This window comes from Impatiens glandulifera, chromosome 9 (genome assembly GCF_907164915.1).
Source record: "Impatiens glandulifera chromosome 9, dImpGla2.1, whole genome shotgun sequence".
NCBI classification, from domain to species: Eukaryota; Viridiplantae; Streptophyta; class Magnoliopsida; order Ericales; family Balsaminaceae; genus Impatiens; species Impatiens glandulifera.
Window position 1 is genome coordinate 4627679 of NC_061870.1, and position 19146 is coordinate 4646824.

Below are 19146 nucleotides of genomic sequence, written 5' to 3' on the forward strand. Positions count from 1 at the left end.
GGCTAATTTATTAACAATGATGATAAATTTTGAACTTGATAGAGTATAAAGCTGGGTATATATATGGTTTTGGTATAAACAGTCTTTACTCAATCATATTTCTCTTTCAGTTAGTTCATTTACACCTAACAATTGTTATATGTTATTATTTGTTAGTACTGATAGACTTGATTTCATTAGAGTCTTGTAAGAAACAAAGTTTGTTCAATATAAATCAATATAAACGGAATAATACACATCAACACCTAACCCTAAGCCCTAAATTGACCTGATGATGTTGAAGAACGATGATGTTGGAAGGATCTCGAAGATGTTGAGGAACGATGATGTTGAGGAACAATGATGTTGAGGAACGCTGATGTTGAGGAACGATGATCTTGATGGATGTGGGAATGGAAAGTCGGCCGCAGTCGGAGTGGGAGGGAGAATCGGGGTGGTTTTGATTTAAATTAGGGCCGAAATATTATATATACGACTAAAGACGCGATTTACCATGGACGCGATTTAATCTAAATCGCGTGAGTTCATCACCGCGATTTAGATTAAATCGCGTGCATGGTAAATCGCGTACATTTAAAAACGCGAATTACTAATCACGCGTTTCATCTAAATCGCGGTGATGAACTCACGCGATTTAGATGAATCGCGTGATTGGTAATTCGCGTCTTTGAGCGTAAGAAATGGCGCCGAAGGGGTATTTCCGACATTTCGCGGGGCAAAAGGGCCCTTTTTGCCAACTTTAGTAGGCGGGGGCCCTTTTTGGAATTTCCCCTGTTATGGGGGCCATTTCATCAAATTTCCCGGTTATTTACAAAATTAGAAAAGTCTGACTAGTTTTAGAACAATTTTTTTTAATAGCTTTTTCCGTATATTTATATTTTTATAGGAGTTAATAGTAGATTACAATTCAATTTTTATTTTTAAAAAAATTATAAATTTGTAATTTGGATTGAATAAATTAATTAGATAAATTGTAAATTAAAATTGCAAATACAATTGAGAAATTCTTTAATCACTAATTAAAAAAATAATAATAATTCTTACCAAATAAAATATTTATAAAAATATTGGAGTTTGTGTATTGAGTTAAATGGATTCTTCTTTATTATAATCATATGAATTTTCTCACATTATTTACTTTTATCTCTATTTATATATACAATCATAATAGATTAATTGATCGTCAACATATTATTTTTTTATGCACCCAAAACATCACAATCATCCCGGTTTTTGTAAAATCAAAGAAGCAATACTACTCAAAGTCAAGGGAAATAGATTTGCAACAAGCGTGTTCAAGTGCGACTTTGGAGCAATGGTGTATAATATTTGGCAAGAACGGAATGCAAGGGTATATGACAGAACCCGCAGGAGCATTGACAAGTTATGGAAAGATATTGTATTGGATTGCAGCGCCCTCGCGGGAACGTGGAGAAAAATTCCAAGCACGGAGCAGAATTGGAATATCTGTAGGAACTGGAATTTACCGTTTTTTAAACTCACTAGAATTGAAAACATTGTAAACTGATAATTCATTTACTTTTTTAGTTTTTTAGCTTTTATTCAGAATGTTACGACTTCAAAATCATTCTAGGCCTGTCTAGAATGATCTCTTAAACTCGTGGGTTTTTTTTTCCCGTTTTGGGGAATTTTTAATGAAATGACGCTAAGTCGTTTTTCCCAAAAAAAAAAACACTCTTTTTTTACATTATAATTATAATTTTGAAAATAACTCTGAGTCAATTAATTATTTCATAAAATATTTCTATGCGAATTCATTGTGCGGACTTAAAATAAATAATTAATTTGAAGAGTAGAATTATAAAATAATTATATTCTGAATAATTTTAATAAGATTAAAAAATAGTACAAATGTTTGAATGGATAAAAATGGGCTAAATGAATTATATCTTTTAAGAAAGAAAAATATTGAGACAAGAGGCATCTTACCAACTCGGCAAGAGGCCTCGTCGATGGGAGGGGATCATCTCGAGGTCAACACGCTAGGCTTTGGCCTTGGTCCATGAACGCAGGCCTAACGACCACTTAGACACAACCAACCCTTGCACAATGCACTCCATTCCCTCTTCTTCACCTATCTATTTTCTCTTCCTCGATGTGGATCAAATAGAGTCGACCAAGGCTTCTTTGGGAAAATAAATCTAATGAATCATTAGACCAAATCAACCGAGACAAAATGTCAAATGATACATGGGATGTAAGGATCACGAGGCCATAGAGTGTAGTGTCTCCCAATGACCAAATCCTTTGATTCAACGCTGCAATAGAAGAAGATAAAAATGGCGAAACCCTACAACCGTGACCCAGGCTCAAGCCCACAAAATGGCTCAATATATATAAACGAATTCCCATGTATCAAATGGGAAGTGTGGTAGCTGAACTTTCTAACCGAATAATCGATTGATGTCAAAAAAGAAGACGAGATGTCATTCCCATACAATGAAAAGCATGATGACTGAAAACGACTCATGGGGATCATGTTTGATAGGTCCTCGTGAAAACAAGAGTATGGAATCAGAATCCTTCTCATAGATCTGGTTAGAACATAAACCCCGACTGTAAAACTCAAGTACTAGATCACCAATAATGAAGTCGTATGAAGAATGACTTTCGGAAATGAAACTCGCATATGAGAAGGGGAAAGAAATTGGATGTAATCGGTGATTCAAATTTGGTCATATACCAAGCAAATCTTGAAAGACAAGTGAAAGAAGAGAACCTAAAACCCTATCACAAATATTTAATGAGACTAATTGACAAGTTTGAACAAGTCACTTTCACTCTTGCCCCCAAGATTCTAAAATTGTTTTGTTCCTTGGTAACGATTGCCACCATGACCTAAATTTCCAAAGGCATCAATATCGAGCCTCTCAAAATCCGCCAAGATTTGAAGAGGGCATTTGTACGCGTTTAATTCGTCCCCCACGTCCTAAGAAATTGTTTTCTTCTTGTACACGAGGCTTTATCTTTTCTTAAGCGTCTATCAATTTTAGAGTTCACCCAACGTCTTGTATTTTAGGGCGTGAAAGATCTAATCCTAAGAGTGATTTATCCATTCAATTGCTCTATCCTTAACAGCGTTTTGTGCAATCCGAAGTTAGTCAATCTCATGCCTTACCTATCCTTCGAGTGCTCCGTCCATGGAAAGGACACATCGAAGGACTTAAATGGTAAACACGACCCGTGTACTTTTTAGAAAAAAGTTTGTTCTATGAAAGCTATGCTATAGAACCCCATGGCTTACATTTCTTTCGAATCTCACAAAAAGTAGATATGAGAACTATCCATATAGGATGTTGTCCTATTTGTTTGAGATGATGAACCAAAATGGAGTTCTTTATCATAGATATTTCCATGTTTGGTCCATACATGTTCCATATTAGTACGTGTTCAAACCGTAATCATTCAGTTGACTTTAAGAGTCGCCACTTTAGTTACTTCACAAAGAAATTAAAGAAAAAAAAACAGAGTATTCACGGATTAAGGGTTCGGTGCTTGGTTACGCATGAGAAAAGGGCCGCAACAACTATGTCATATGTGCATATCCCTTGGATAGTCTCTACTCCGATGTAGTTGGCCATTGTTTTTGAAGGTACATTACAAAATTACATTTTGAGTTCATAATTCTTGTATTTGTGAATGCACTAACCTTGTCTCTAATCTAAAAGGAGTAATCTTAGCTCTGATTAGATTTCGATAAAGGTTGTAAAGTGACCTAGTTCGGTGTTTTATTAATTAACAACGACGATAAAAAAATATGTTGTTAAAACTATCGCTATTACTCTCTTAAAACTAGTTTAAAATATAATATATATATATATATAATTTAAATGATTTTGAATCTTCAAACCAATCATGGAAAGAAATTGATTGTCATGATTTTATTTAATTTTAACCATAATCAACCAATTACCAAAATCACATCATTTTAACTTTTCTATTTTTTTTAAAACGCTGGGTTCCGCTGCTCCTATGGAGTGCGACAAATTTCTGCGATTTAAGCACATAACCCGCAAACACACTTAACCATTTAATCAGGCGCAGAACTTGGCACTTGACGGGCTCGAACCTAGGACCTCATGGAGGCCTAAGAGATATCCACCTCTTGTTGCCGCTAGGCTAGAAGAGGAAATATATTAGTTACAATAAAACTAGTTTAAAAAATATATTGTAATAAATTTTAAGAATTTTATTCAATGTTATGCTATTTTTATACTTAATTTTATTTAATTTTAAACATATGCAACATATAGTACCGTGTATATTCTTTAAATTATTGTAATTCTATTTGAACTAGTATGGTATAAAAATTATATTGTAATTGATTTTAAAGAATTTATTAAATTTCAATATTATGTAACATTTTTAGCAACTATTTTCATTCATGTGTTTCATGTTAGTCTCTTTAATCTTAATCTTTATTCTTTAGTTCTATAATCTTAATACTCTATGTCGATAAATTGAGATAAACATAAGTTGCAGAAACGTACTTGAATCTGGAATGAAGAACGGTCTATTAAGCCGTTCTTCGTTATTCTCTTCTTCTTGATCTTCTCTTGATCTTGAATTTTCTTGTTCTGGATCTGGACCTGGATCGGAATATGAATCTTCTAGTTCTTGTTCTGGATCTGGACCTGGATTGGAATATGAATCTTCTAGTTCTTGTTCTGGATCTGAACCTGAATCGAAATGTCTGATGTGGATGGGGTTTAAGTCTTCCAACCCTATATTGATAGCCCTCTTGAGTGTTCTTGAGAGATGAACCGAAACTTTATTGTCCGATGAGAGAAACAAATAGGTAGGCTATCTATATGGGTTGGGGACCTAGCCCTAATATACTCATTTATTATTCGGCCCATCAACGAAATAATAAATGGTATTTCTGCTTCTACACAAATATGTCCCTATATTTATTATAGATGACTAAATAAGCCCATAACTTTTATACTTTAATAGATCATTTTAATTGGGCTTTAATCTTTATTATGATAACAACTAATATACAATTATTAAATAATATATGTACTCAAATATTGGAAATAATTCCAACAATCTCCCACTTGGGTCATATAATATTTCCTTCAATTGTATATTATAACCTTAAGAGCTCAAAATATTGTTATCATTTCCAAATACATCTATATCAATCTCGTCCATCAATTATATCAACATAGGATTAAAGCGATTTTTGTTACATTAGTTCGTAACTAAACCCTCAATAGTCACATATGTCAATACAATCAAATGACATAGATTAAACATGGGTGTGTAGTGTGGATTAACATGTAGTGTGATCTTTAAAATGTCTAATACCAACTGGTCCTCCTTTAATTCCTTATAGAGATCAATCTAAATAACTTTATAATCTTGATTTCTTTAAAAACTAAATCTTTAATTTCTTTAGAAACTGATTCTTTAATGTGTACATAAATTTCAAATTATATATATACTAGCATCACAATACAAACTCCCATTAAAACTATATATCATCTAAATATGCAATATCCATATGAACAATATGTTCATGAAAGACCTTGAATAGCAAATATTTAGAGAACTGATCCATAATTTTAGAGTTTGTCCAAATATTCTCAATAGATAAATAAACATTCTGAATTCTTTATTTTCCAAATAGTTCGACTTAGTCGAACTCATATTACTCTTAAAGTAAAAGAATTGCAAATTATTGATACGTAATATCTTTAGTGGTCTTTTTATATCATTCATAATTTGCAACCCCGTGACAAAACTTTACAGTCAGATTCTTTAATTGGATACCACAAAATACCTAATAAATTATGCCATCAACTTGAAATAATTCGAGTGTCTGCTTAACACTCTTACAAGAATTAATTCTTTAAACTAATAATTAAACTAAAATTATGTGGCACGAATTTCCGACTATTTTGGTATCCAACAAAATTTGAATCAATATACCAAATGATCTCTATCCGATTTGATTTCACTATATGAGTATGTAATATTTTGTTATTAAAATATCACATTACTTGTTTGGTTGCTTTCTTAATGATCCAAACCAGGACCTTTCAAGTATTTGTCCAACATCATAAATATACTTAATTTCTTGATTCATATAATCTTGAACATACATTAGACTCTTGTTTAAGGAGTCTTTTGTATTTATTCATTTTCAAAAGCTAATATTGAAATACTTATGAGACTAAAATTTGTCTCTTAAAACTTTTTTATTTTTAAATATATCAAACAATTAACATTTAACAGTTCTTTAGTCTAGTTTATTTTTTTAGGCCTGTAAGGACTAACTTAACTGAAAAACCCCAAAATAATTTATTAGTTGTTTTAATTGAAACTTATTCCGTATATAAGTTGTAGTTCTTTAATTATTCTCTACAAATAAATTTATTATATGGAGATATGCCTTAAATGTTTGTTTCTAAATAAAGAGTTTCTGAAATTGTTCCTTAATTCTTTATCTTTAATATGAATTGTCAATGCCCACGCCTTTACCATCAATTGACTTTTGACAATTAACTCAACCGTACATCAACACATTTACTTTAGTAATATTGAAATTTATCATCAAATGTGTATGAAACTAAAGTTAAATTACTCTTAGAACAAACAAAAAATTGTAATATGTATTCTTTTATGCACCACTTTCTTTAGTAATTTTCTTTTAGGTGCAACATCTGCAATTCTTACAACTTCATTTCTTTATTATCTTTTAAGTTATTTTCTAAGTGAACATTATTTATGTTATTTTTATTTCAGTCTTTTATTTTCTTACACACAATATGATGTGAGTTCATATAGAGACTAAGTCTCATTTTAGGCAACTGCAATTCACATCAATTAACTTAAGTGTGAATAAGAAAATTTAAATTAGATGCATGAGAATACATTAGTGTAACTCTAACTTTAATTTATTTAATTTTGAAACAAAATAAAACATATGGTGTATTTTTTTACGAAATCTTTATTCTAATAATAACCTTAGCAATTTTAACCCTTTTAGATATAATTCTTAAAAAAAATAACAAATTCTAGATACACCTTAAAATCTTCATCATATAAAATGAACTTAAGATGTTGACAAGAAAAATCTGTATAAGCAGAAGTGTTATCTTAATTATATAACAAAACAAATGAACAACCATACTCATAAAATTTTAATAATCACATAAATTCAAAATAATGGTACGTCTCATCATAAGATACCAAACGCAACATTAATATTTAGTCTTTGAACATTAAATATTAACTTATAAACGAAACTCTTTGGTAGTAATCAAATATTAACCATAAGTCCTGTCAAACAATTGGTTATCTTTGGATAGTCCAATTATTCACATGGCACACCAAATAATTGTTACATATTTATTACCACATGTGCGTAATGTTATTCTGACCAATTATTTATCTTCCTTTGGGCCGATTAAATAACCGCATGAATTACATACATACTACCTTCTTAATTTATAAAATATATTAACATACACAAGAGAGCCTACTTTGGTAGGAGAATCAATTCCCAAACTAACTTTATTTCACGTTTAACTTTCCAAACTAACCTACTTTGTTCATTCATTCCCAAACTAACCTACTTTATTTAATATTCAAACTCAGTTTTTATATTTAATTTTTTTTATTGTTTTATTATATTTAAACTTTTATTAAATGTATATATTTAAATTATTATTTTTATAAATTAGATTATTTATATTTTGATTTATATATTTACATTATTATTTATATTTTGATATATATATTTTAAATTATTATTTTTATAAATTTTATAATTATAATTTTAATATATATATATATATTTATATTTCAATTATTATTTATATAATATAATAAATATTCACTTTACTATCCTCATAAATAATTTGATAATTACTAATATATTTAAAATATTTTATCCATAACTATATATAATAATTTATAAAAATAATTACAATAATTCTTCTCTAAATTATTGACAAGTTTACTCAAATACATATTCAATTAAGTTTTTGTATAACCTTCTTGACCACACTTTCTATAAATTATGGTCTTTCTTGAACTATTCATTTCAATTAGAGTTAACTTTAATTTTATTAGTTTTTCTTCTTTCTTAAAATTTCATTGGAATAAAATTATCATATTTCTTTCAATTATATATGCTATTAAGAACTCCAATATTAATTTTCTTGAGCATACATAAAATTATTAATACTATATTTTATATTAGGTTTATTCATTACTAAACATATTTGACTTATGTTTTTATTATTATTTCTCGAATGTTTAATCTCTTATTTTCCACTTTATTTGGTGACAATTTCAACTATCATGTTTTTTTTATAATGTTTTTGTCATTATATTTAAAAAATTCTCATTTATATAATATTAGATTAAACTTTTTAAAATAAAAATAAAATATTATGTAAAATAATAATTAAAAGTAAATATATATTAAAATATAAATAATCAAATTTATAAAAATAATAATTTAAATATATATCAAAATATAAATAATCAAATTTATAAAATAATAATTTAAATAGTTTAATAAAAATAATAATTTAGATATATATATATATATATATAATAATAATAAATTTAAATAAATAAAAAATAAAAAAAAATAAATAAGAAAACTGAGTTTGAATAGTAAAGTAGGTTAGTTTGGGAATAAATGAACAAAGTAGGTTAGTTTGGGAAGTTGAACGAGAAACTAGGTTAGTTTGGGAATTGTTCAATTAATTGATTTAATAAATTAATAACTTGTATATATATTTTAAGTGTGTAACTCGACCAATTATTAAACTTCCTTTTGTCCGATTAATAATCGCATAGTTACAAACACAATCGTCTTAATCTTATAAAACAAATATGTTCTATAAATTAATAATTTGTACATTATTTAAATTTGCAATCCGACCAATTATTAACCTTCCTTTGGGCCGATTAACAACCGCATAATTACAAATTTAAGTGGGCCTAAAATTGTACCAAATTTTGAATGTGTTATTAATACCGAAAATCCGAATATTATTTTATGTTTCAAAATCGCATAAATTTCATATGCGTACAACACAAAACAAATAATTGTGATTTTACTAATCACTCAAATATTTCTTAATATCAATCGACCCAATATATACCCAAAAACCAAAATATGTATATATATTCGAATGTGTAATATAAATGATTAATTATTCATCCAAATATAATATAAAAGATATACATAACTTTAAATTTCTAAATTTATCAATTATTATATTAATTGATATATCATAATTTATTTTCTTAATTACTCATAAATATAAGAAAGAGTTGATATTTTTATTTATTCTTTAATTATAAATTATTATTATTAATAAAAAATAATAATAATAAATATTTTTTTCATTTTTATTCTCAATAACATAAATAATAAATATCTTAATTAAATTATAAATTAAGGTAAATATAAACATGTATATTTTTCTAAACTTAATTCTATATATATATATTAAATTTCTTAATTTACTTTATTTCTGTTCCTAATCTTTATTTTCATAAAATATTTTAACTTTATTTTTAATTTTATATGAATATATTAATATGTTAGCAGTTATTTAATATTTAACTAATTAAAATAATTATTATCATTATTTTAATTCCTTAATTAATAATTAGTCATAATTAATTATTGTTAATTTTAAAATAAATCTGAATTCCTTAATTAATTATTATTTTAAAACTGAATTCCTTAATTAAATATTCATATCTTAATTTCTTAATTATATATAACTCTTTAAATCTCCTTACTAATAAATATATGAGGAGTGATATCTTTAAATCTCCTTACTAATAAATATATGAGGAGTGATAGAAAGAATGAATTTGGTGAGGGAATGACTTGACATCACCTTGGTTGGAAAATGTAAAAGTGGGAGGAAAGAGAGAAATTATTTGATTTTTTCAGCGAATAAGCTTATTATGTCAAGTAATTCCCTCACCAAATTCTCTCACATAATCATTTCTCTAAATATATATAATTTCTTATTATTATCAAATCTCCTTAGTAATAATTATATATATAATTCTTTATTATTATTTTTTATTAATAATAATTGGTTTCTATTCCGACGTTATCTTAAAATTATAAATAATTAATATCTTAATTAAATTATATTAAAAAAACTCAATTACCATAATTAGTCAATATATAACTAATTTCTTAATTAATAATAATAATAATTAATTATTATTCTTAAAACATTAAATTCCTTAATTAATTTTTCAATATAAATATATATATATATATATATAATTCCTTAATTAATAATAATAATAATTAATTATTATTCTTAAAACATTAAATACCTTAATTTATAATTTATAAATTTGATAGAAACCATAATTATTATGAATTTTTAAATTTATAAATAATTCTAAATATATATATATATATATATATATATATATATATATATATATATATATATATATATATATATATAATTGAACATCAAAATATATATTAATTAATATTAAAATTGATTCACTCTACTTTTTATCGGTTAATTTTAACACGATATTTAAAACAAATGCTTAATTTCTTTATTTAACTTCTTTATCTTTTTAATTAATTAAATATTTTAATTAGAGAATTTGAACCATTTTTTAATCATAATTCTTTCAAAAAATAAGTTCATATGTTGAATGAATATCTAAAACTATTTAGATATTTGATGTCTTTCCTTTATTTTAATCTAATTCAAAAGTTTAGATCAATATATACATCAAATATTATTATTACTATTCATTAATCCATTATATCATTATTCGTTCTAGCCAAATTAGATAAAAAACATATAAAAAAAAATTATTTGCTCATATTTTTCAAAATTCTTATAAACTTAAATCTCAATAAATCGACATAGAGAAGGCTCTGATACCACTTGTTAGTCTCTTTAATCTTAATACTCTATGTTGATAAATTATTCTTAAACATATATTGTGGAAACGTACCTGAATCTGGAATGAAGAACGGTTTATTAAGCCGTTCTTCGTTATTCTCTTCTTCTTGATCTTCTCTTGATCTTGAATTTTCTTGTTCTGGATCTAGACCTGGATCGGAATGTGAATCTTCTTGTTCTGGATCTGGACCTGGACCTGGATCGAAATGTCTGATGTGGATGGGGTTTAAGTCTTCCAACCCTATATTGATAACCCTCTTGAGTGTTCTTGAGAGATGAACTGAAACCTTATTGTCCGATGAGAGAAACAAATAGGTAGGCTATCTATATGGGTTGGGGACCTATCCCTAATATTCTCATTTATTATTCGGCCCATCAACGAAATAATAAATGATATTTCCGCTTCTACACAAATATGTCCCCATATTTATTATAGATATCTAAATAAGCCCATAATTTTTATATTTTAATAGATCACTTTAATTAAACTTTAATCTTTATAATGATAACAACTAATATACAACTAATATACAACTATTAAATAATATATGTACCCAAATATTGGAAATAATTCTAACATTTCAAAAAATAACATATTTAGTTTATATAAGAAAACTAAACATCAACAACATATTTTGTAATTCAAAAGTGTAACACTCTTTGTTGCACATTTATTTGTTCCTATTGAAGAGTACAAAATTACATGAAAACCAAAATATTAAAATTATTAGTTGCAAGTGGTTGAGTGATGTAAAGAGTTTAATAAAATAAAAAAGTGATATTGCAATGTTTTAATTTTTAAAAAAAGAATTGTACTCTAATATATTATCAAAAATGTAATATTTTATTACTTTTGTAACTATATAATTTAAAATTATATTACATTTTTAGTTGCAATATTTATAGTTGTAAAAGAGAGAACAAATTATCAACTATTATTTTGGAAAGAATGTCAATTTTATCCTTAAACTATAACGGAATATTCACGTATATTACTGAACTAATTTTTGTTCGTTCATACCATTGTAGTTAAACTTAATGTTCATCTATATCACTATTTTACAAAAACATTCAAGTCCGTTAAGTTTTTCGATAAATGATGAAAAGTGTGATTGACATATCATTTTTTTAAAATTAATATATATATATATATATATATATATTATATTTTTATTTTTATTCATAATTTCTAAATAATAAAACTTTTATATTTTCATAGACATTAACCAAACAATATAGACATTTTGAGAAATTAACAATAATTTACTTTTTTTTAATTAATATTTTTTTCACATTTATTTTTATTATCAGATTTTATTATTTAGAAATGTTAATAAAATTAAATGTTCAAAATATATTAATTAAAAAAAGTGAATTATCGTTAAGGTTTCTCTAAAGGTATAATTTATTTGATTAATACTTTTGAAAATATAAATTAAGTTTATTATTTAAAAATAGTGAATAAAAATAAATATATAATATATATTAATTTTATAAAAAATGATATGTCAATCATTAGTGTCATCATTTAACGAAAAACTTAACAGATTTGAATGTTTTTATCTAGCAGTAACATAAATGAACATTAAACTCAACTACAGTGGTATGAACGAACAAAAATAGTTCAGTGATATACATGAATATGCCGTTATATTTAGATGATAAAATTGACATTTTTCTTCTATTATTTTCTAACTACTCTTCTTATACCCTCTCACATGAGATAGACAAAAATGTAATAAATAAAATAAAATAATTACAATTTTGTACCACCCCTGAAAGAATAGGAATAAAATGATATTAGATGATCTGAATTGTGAAAAAAGGTTGCACTCTAATTTTGCATTTTTTTAAAATCAATTACACATCAATTATTTTTAAGTACTGTATTTTGCACTTATTTTCAAGGAAATTATTTTTCAATTCATTTTAGAATAGTTTCATTTAGTTGTAATATATTATGTAAATTGTAATAGTTATGAATTTGAATTTATTTTCATTGCAATGTGAGAATTATTAAATTCCCTTCATTTTTTTCCTTTAAGCGGCTTCTTACCTAATGTAGTCTTCCTTTAGCACTTCATTATAGTGGGTACTCGACGGTTAAATTCAGATATTTTAAATCAAATTCGGGGATGAAAAAATATTCATTCGAGTTTTGAGGGGTAACTATACTAATATTAACAAATATTTATATATTTTTACATTTATTGTGACAATAAAACTTACGTTCTTAAGTTTTAATTTGACATTTCACGTCTTATCATTTACCTCATTTATTTCACTCTTACCCACACAAAAATAAAATATTCTAATAACAAAAAAAAATTATTTATCCTTCATCACTTTTATCTTAATCTTCAACTAGAAAAATATTATTCTTCCCTCATCAATTTTAATCTCCAATTCTTAATTTATTTTTCAACATTTACTCTATATTTTCTTCTTCAATTATATTGACAACAAAAACTTATATTTTTTTCAACATCTACAACCTACTTATATAGATAAATAATACTCTAAAAGAATTGAAGATTTTGTCTTAAATCTTACTTTGTAACTTCATTTTAATAAAAATATATAACTTTGCACTCTATCAAATAATGAGGTACACGTCGAATACCCGACAAATCGAAGATGAGAATATAAATAAAGATACTTGTTGGGTTCGAGTAATAAAATAAAAATCTGGTTCACAGATAGATACTTCACTAACCGACAAATAAGATACCCGTTGTCATCCCTACTCTATCATCCTAAAAAAACAACTTAATTAATATCATATAAGCCCTTAAAGTAATTTTACTAGCATGCATTCCCAATCATCCCAAACTTCATCTTTAAAGGATCACCAAGTTGCTTGAGATATATCTTGATAAACAAACATAGCCTTAAATATATATTTATATATCTTGGGGGCAAAAAAGAACATGGATATTTATACATTTGCCAAAACTAGTAGAATGTCTTTATTATAACATACTCATCCTTCATTCTAACTCCAATGACTCCAATGAAAATTCCTTCCCTCCTTCAATTAAAATTGATATGCACACTTTTAAGTGTCAAGCCTGCAAAAGAATACAAAATTTGAAAATGATCAAATTCAATTGAAAGGGAAAATGATCAATAAATTCCTGAATTTGTCTAATCAATCCTAAGTTTAGTTTCAAAAGACTTGTGACGATTTATGTTTATGGATTCGTATCCACAACCAAAATATCATCCAAATACGTTTCAGGATCCAAGATTTTTGTATCAAAGATGGTTTCCAAACTTGTAAAAAAAAAGAAAAAAAAAGGAATTTTCCAACTATACAAGATTATCTCCAGCCGAAGCATACGAAGAAGGGTTTGATCGAATCTGTGAGCTACTCCGTGTTTCATAACCAGGTTGATTCATACTCGAGGCACTCATCGGACCAGTACCAGACCCACAACCAGACATCATCGTCCTCGTGGTCATCCTATTATATCCAGACATCGAATCCTCCTGCTCCTCAGCCAAAGCTCTCAACCTATTAACTTCAGGCAAAATAACGGTCTTCAAATCAGGCCTATCTCTCCTCCTCAATTCTGCGCACTTGAGAGACAATTTTGCAAAACTCAAGGCTTCTTCTACCGGCCAATCATTAATAGACTGATCAAGCATCTCAGCGAAAGTGCCTCTTTCAATAGACCTCTCAACATGATGGGTCAATCCCATAGGAGGTTTTGCGGTTATCAGCTGGAGAAGCATAATTCCAAGTGAGTAAATATCGGATTTCGTCCCAAGCATCCCCGTTTGTTGGTATTCAGGGTCTATGTAACAGAATGTTCCGGCGGTTGATGTCATGTGGTATTGTGTTACGCTGTCTGCAACTGACGGTGGGACCAAACGAGCTAAACCCACATCGCTTATTTTGCTTACGAAGTTTCGATCGAGGAGAATGTTTGCGGGTTTCAGGTCGCGATGGACAAGTGGCTCTGGTTTTGCTTGGTGGAGGAAAAGAAGTCCGGTGGCTATTTCAGCTGCTATGCGGAATCTCATTTGCCATGAAAGTGGGGGTGTTTTGTCGTGTCTGAGAAGCCGATCTTCTAAACTACCGTTTGCCATATATTCGTAGACTAGGCAACCATAGTCGGGGCAAGCACCGAGGAGGAGAACCATGTTTGGATGCCTTATGCAGCTCAACACTTCAACCTGCATGCATGCATGTTAGGGGGGAATCATCATCATCAATTGAATTATTTGAAGAAAAACAAAAAACAAAAAACAGGATCTGTGAATTATTTGAATTTAATCTTAAATATCTCATTGTCCCAACATCAATTCCCTAAAGATTGAATTGAGGATGAGCAAACCTCTTGCTGAAACTGCGATCTTCCTTGAGCTGCATCAGGACGAAGGACTTTTACAGCAACAGGAGTATGATCTAGGAAGCACTTGTACACGGGTCCATAACCTCCTTCTCCTACTTTCTGAGAATCGGAGAATTTACCAGTTGCAGCCTCAATTTCCTCTATTGTGTATTTGCGGTACCTGACATCGTTTTGGGCTAATGTATCTAACACTTTCTTCTTTTCCTCTGATTCTTTAAGGGCTTTTGTTTCTGCTTCCATTCTCTTCCGGGCTTCAAGTTCAGCAATCCTCTGTGCTGCTTCTGCAGCTTCCAGGGCTGCTCTAGTTTTTGCTCTCTCTTTCTCTGCAAGTGCAAGTGCAGCTTCCTCTGCTAACCGTGCCTCTTCTAGCCTTTGTTCCTCTTCCAGTTTCCATCGATGAAGTTCCTTGGCCTGTCAGATTATATTTTCATGTGGATGAGCTTGATGGAATTAATATTAGTTTCAAATGCAATGTTTTGTAGGAATATGAGTTTTTATTAATACCTTCTGTTTTGCGGAGAGTGCTTCTTTGCAGGCTGTACTGTACATGTCCATAGTCTGTTTCAGCTCTTGCCTAAGACGCCTCATCTCAGCTTCAACATCTTCCTAAAATTTTCAAAAAACTTTCAATTAGAGCAGACTCAGACTGTATATTAAATTTTCTAAATATATATGCAAATTCCCATTTATCAATTAAGTAAGTAAATAAATGTTTTGCATTCCAATTAATTAATTAAAGATAAAATTATACGTACCATGTTCTGTGTGCCTGAATAAGGCATGCTAGTGTCTGACAAGCCTTGATTGGAAGCTAAATCAGATAACTTATACCCTGATGGAAGAGGCGAGCCAAAACTGTTTCTTTGGTCTGTGTCTGAGCTATATGAAAGCCGAGGGAGATTGATTGATTCTTGGCTTTCAAAGGACATTCCTGGTAGACGGTCCATGCTTGGCCTGCCACCAATAAATGATATGTCCGACGTAGGGAAGTCGTCATATGATTGGGTCGACATTCTGTTTCTGTCAAACGGAGATCTGCTATATATATTTAATTAGGTTGCCACAAACAAACAAACAAACAGTAATAATTTAGAGAGTAAAATCTTTTGGATTGCATGGAAACTTATAGAAGCGCGCCTATCACACTTCACCTGATCTCATCTTCGAAGGATTGTCTTGGAGCAAAGTGATTTCTCTCCGGTGCGCCTGAAAATGCAAGTAATAACAAAAAAAGATTTTGAAGAACCAAAAGAAAGAAAGAAGAATAAAATGAGAATGATCATACTTTTGCTTAAAAAGTTTTGTTGTGCATCTGAGGTAGTGGGAACCATGATGTTCTGACTGGACGAAGAAGGACGAGGGGGAGGATTGGGAACAGGAACAGTAGCTGATCGGACGGACGCGACCTTTGCTTTCGAGATGATGTACACCGTGCAGAACTCTGGCGCCGTCTTCGAAACCACGGTCGGAATATCACTCTTGAATCTGTCATCAAACGGACAATATTATTTTTTTCAGATATTGGTTAGCCCTTTAATTTACTGGATCGTTCATTTTTAGCCTTCAAACTAATTTTTAAAACAAATTGTCGTTTCAACTTTTAAAAATGTCACCAATGTCTCTTACATCCTTTTTTTTTAACATAACGGCTTATCGTTTAAAATATTAATTTCTTTATATATTATTTTTAATATTAATTTTTATATTTATATATATAATTATTGAATCGCTTATATATATTTTTATTATTATTTTTTATATTTATATAATTATTAAATTATTAAATTTTTTATATAATATATATAAATATTATTTATTTTTATCTATATCTATATAAAATAAAAATTTAAAATAATTTATATAATATATATATATATATATATTATCTTTACTCATTAATTTATATATAATATTTATATAATATATATTTTAAAAAATAATTTAAAATTTAAAAGTAATTGAGTATATTATATATAGTTGGAATTTAACCTTCATATTATTTTTTAAAATATATATTATATAAATATATAAATATATATATAATTAATAATTAAAGATAATATATATAAATTATTTTTAAACTTTATTTTATAGATATAGAAATATATATATATAAATAAATAATATATATATAAAAAAAAAGAGATTTAAAAATTATATAAATATAAAAATTAATGAATATATATATATATATATATATATATATATAAATACAAGAGATTTAATAATTATATATATAAATATAAAAAATATGATTAAAGATAATGTATAAAAAAATAATATTTTAGGTTTAAGAAATTATATTTAACTAAAAAGTTGACGGAAATGATATTGGTGACTTTTTTAAAGTTGAAAGAGTGATTTGTTTTAAAAATTAATTTGAGAACTAAAAGTAAGCGATTGAAGTAATTAGAGGGCCTCTTTAGTAATTTGCCCTTTATATTTTTAGTTTGAAAAATATTTTATAAATTATTATATGTTATTTATTTATATGTAAGTATAAACATTAGTTTTTATATTTTCTAAAAGAAAAATGATATAGAGATGGCAGAGAAATACCTAACAAAAGAATTTTTGGAGGGTGCGCCCATAACCAACATACCAATAAAGTTTTGCTTCACGTACTCACATAGAGCTTTTGCAATGTCTATATCTTCTATTATAATCTCATTTGATTTGATCTGCCCACGTTACAAAAATATATTAATAGTGAAAATTCAAAATATGAACATTGAAATAAATAAATAAAGTTTTCATGCAAAATAATATTATTCTAACTTTTAACTTTTTTTGATTATAAATCTAGTATAAATTATATATATTTTATGAAAGGATAAACCCACTTATAAATTATATTTATTTTTTAAAGGATAAAATTATCTATAAATAAATTAAAAAATGTATTTTTATTCTACATTCAACTAACTATATATATATATCAAAAAAGTAAATTCTCAACAAGAAAAAAAATATATTAAAGAACCATAGAAATAATCCACTTTGATAGTGGAGTAAAATGTTGTAAACTAAATGAGAAATAAGGGTATTTAAATACTTAAAAGGCTTGGATTTTTTGAGAATTTAGACCTCATAAACTAGTACCATTTGATTAATTTGGATTTATTTTTCGATGCATTGCCTTTTTCTTTTATATATATCCTTGTTAATGTTTGTTATTTGGAACATCCAAGCATGCATATTAAAATAGATATTTTGTTCCTAATTGTGATCTATATATATTGTCTCTCTTTCACATATTAATATTAATACGATGAAAATTAGAAACAGTTAGGATTTAATAAATGTATTTGGTTTATTTTCCAGAAAAAAACACAAGTTGTTTAACTACTTTTTTTCTTCTTATCCGAAAGACTTGCCAAGGTAAGGAAGAAGGGGAACAAGCACACTTGGAGAGCGTAAAACGGAAAGTTGTATGCTGCATTCGGGAAGGATGAATCGCTTCCGAAAAGGAAGACATAAAAACAAGAAAATGGATAGATGAAACTCACATCCTTGCGTGTACAAAAGGCTCGGTATGGCAGAAAGAGCTCCTTGGCTAGTTGGTTGTCACTTTGGGTAACTACACGTTCGAGAAACAAAGAAATCAATATAACTCATGAGTCATGAGATCGAGAAAAAGAGATAGATAGATAGAGAGATTATATATATACTTGTGGAAGAACGGTTTTTGACGTGAAGTAGTGTAATAGTTTGGCCGCGGGAAAGAACATGATCGATAGCCCATTTGAGGCCATATTGGCTTCCTTTATCCTTGTCAATTGCAACCGCTACATGCTGCTCGGTTCTGTTATTCATATTTCCGTTCATAC

General features: G+C 27.7%; 1 protein-coding gene across 1 annotated transcript; it reads right to left on the reverse strand.

Moving 5' to 3' along the window:
* Window positions 1-14267: 14267 nt before the first annotated feature.
* LOC124915751 (U-box domain-containing protein 34-like) lies at window positions 14268-19146 on the reverse strand. The gene is made up of 8 exons (XM_047456515.1): window positions 18988-19146; window positions 18826-18929; window positions 17876-17997; window positions 16500-16801; window positions 16072-16148; window positions 15821-15922; window positions 15299-15727; window positions 14268-15137 (listed from the first exon to the last, which is right to left on the reverse strand). Exons 1-8 carry the CDS (start codon window positions 19142-19144, stop codon window positions 14268-14270), a joined length of 2163 nt encoding a protein of 720 aa, XP_047312471.1. The 5' UTR covers window positions 19145-19146.

Coding starts and splice junctions, on each gene's coding strand:
- LOC124915751 (XM_047456515.1), bottom strand. CDS start 19,144: ATGAACGGAAATATGAATAACAGAACCGAGCAGCATGTAGCGGTTGCA. Junction 15,923..16,071: donor ATTCAGGCACACAGAACATG/GTACGTATAATT, acceptor TGAAAATTTTAG/GAAGATGTTGAAGCTGAGAT. Junction 15,138..15,298: donor GATCGCAGTTTCAGCAAGAG/GTTTGCTCATCC, acceptor GCATGCATGCAG/GTTGAAGTGTTGAGCTGCAT.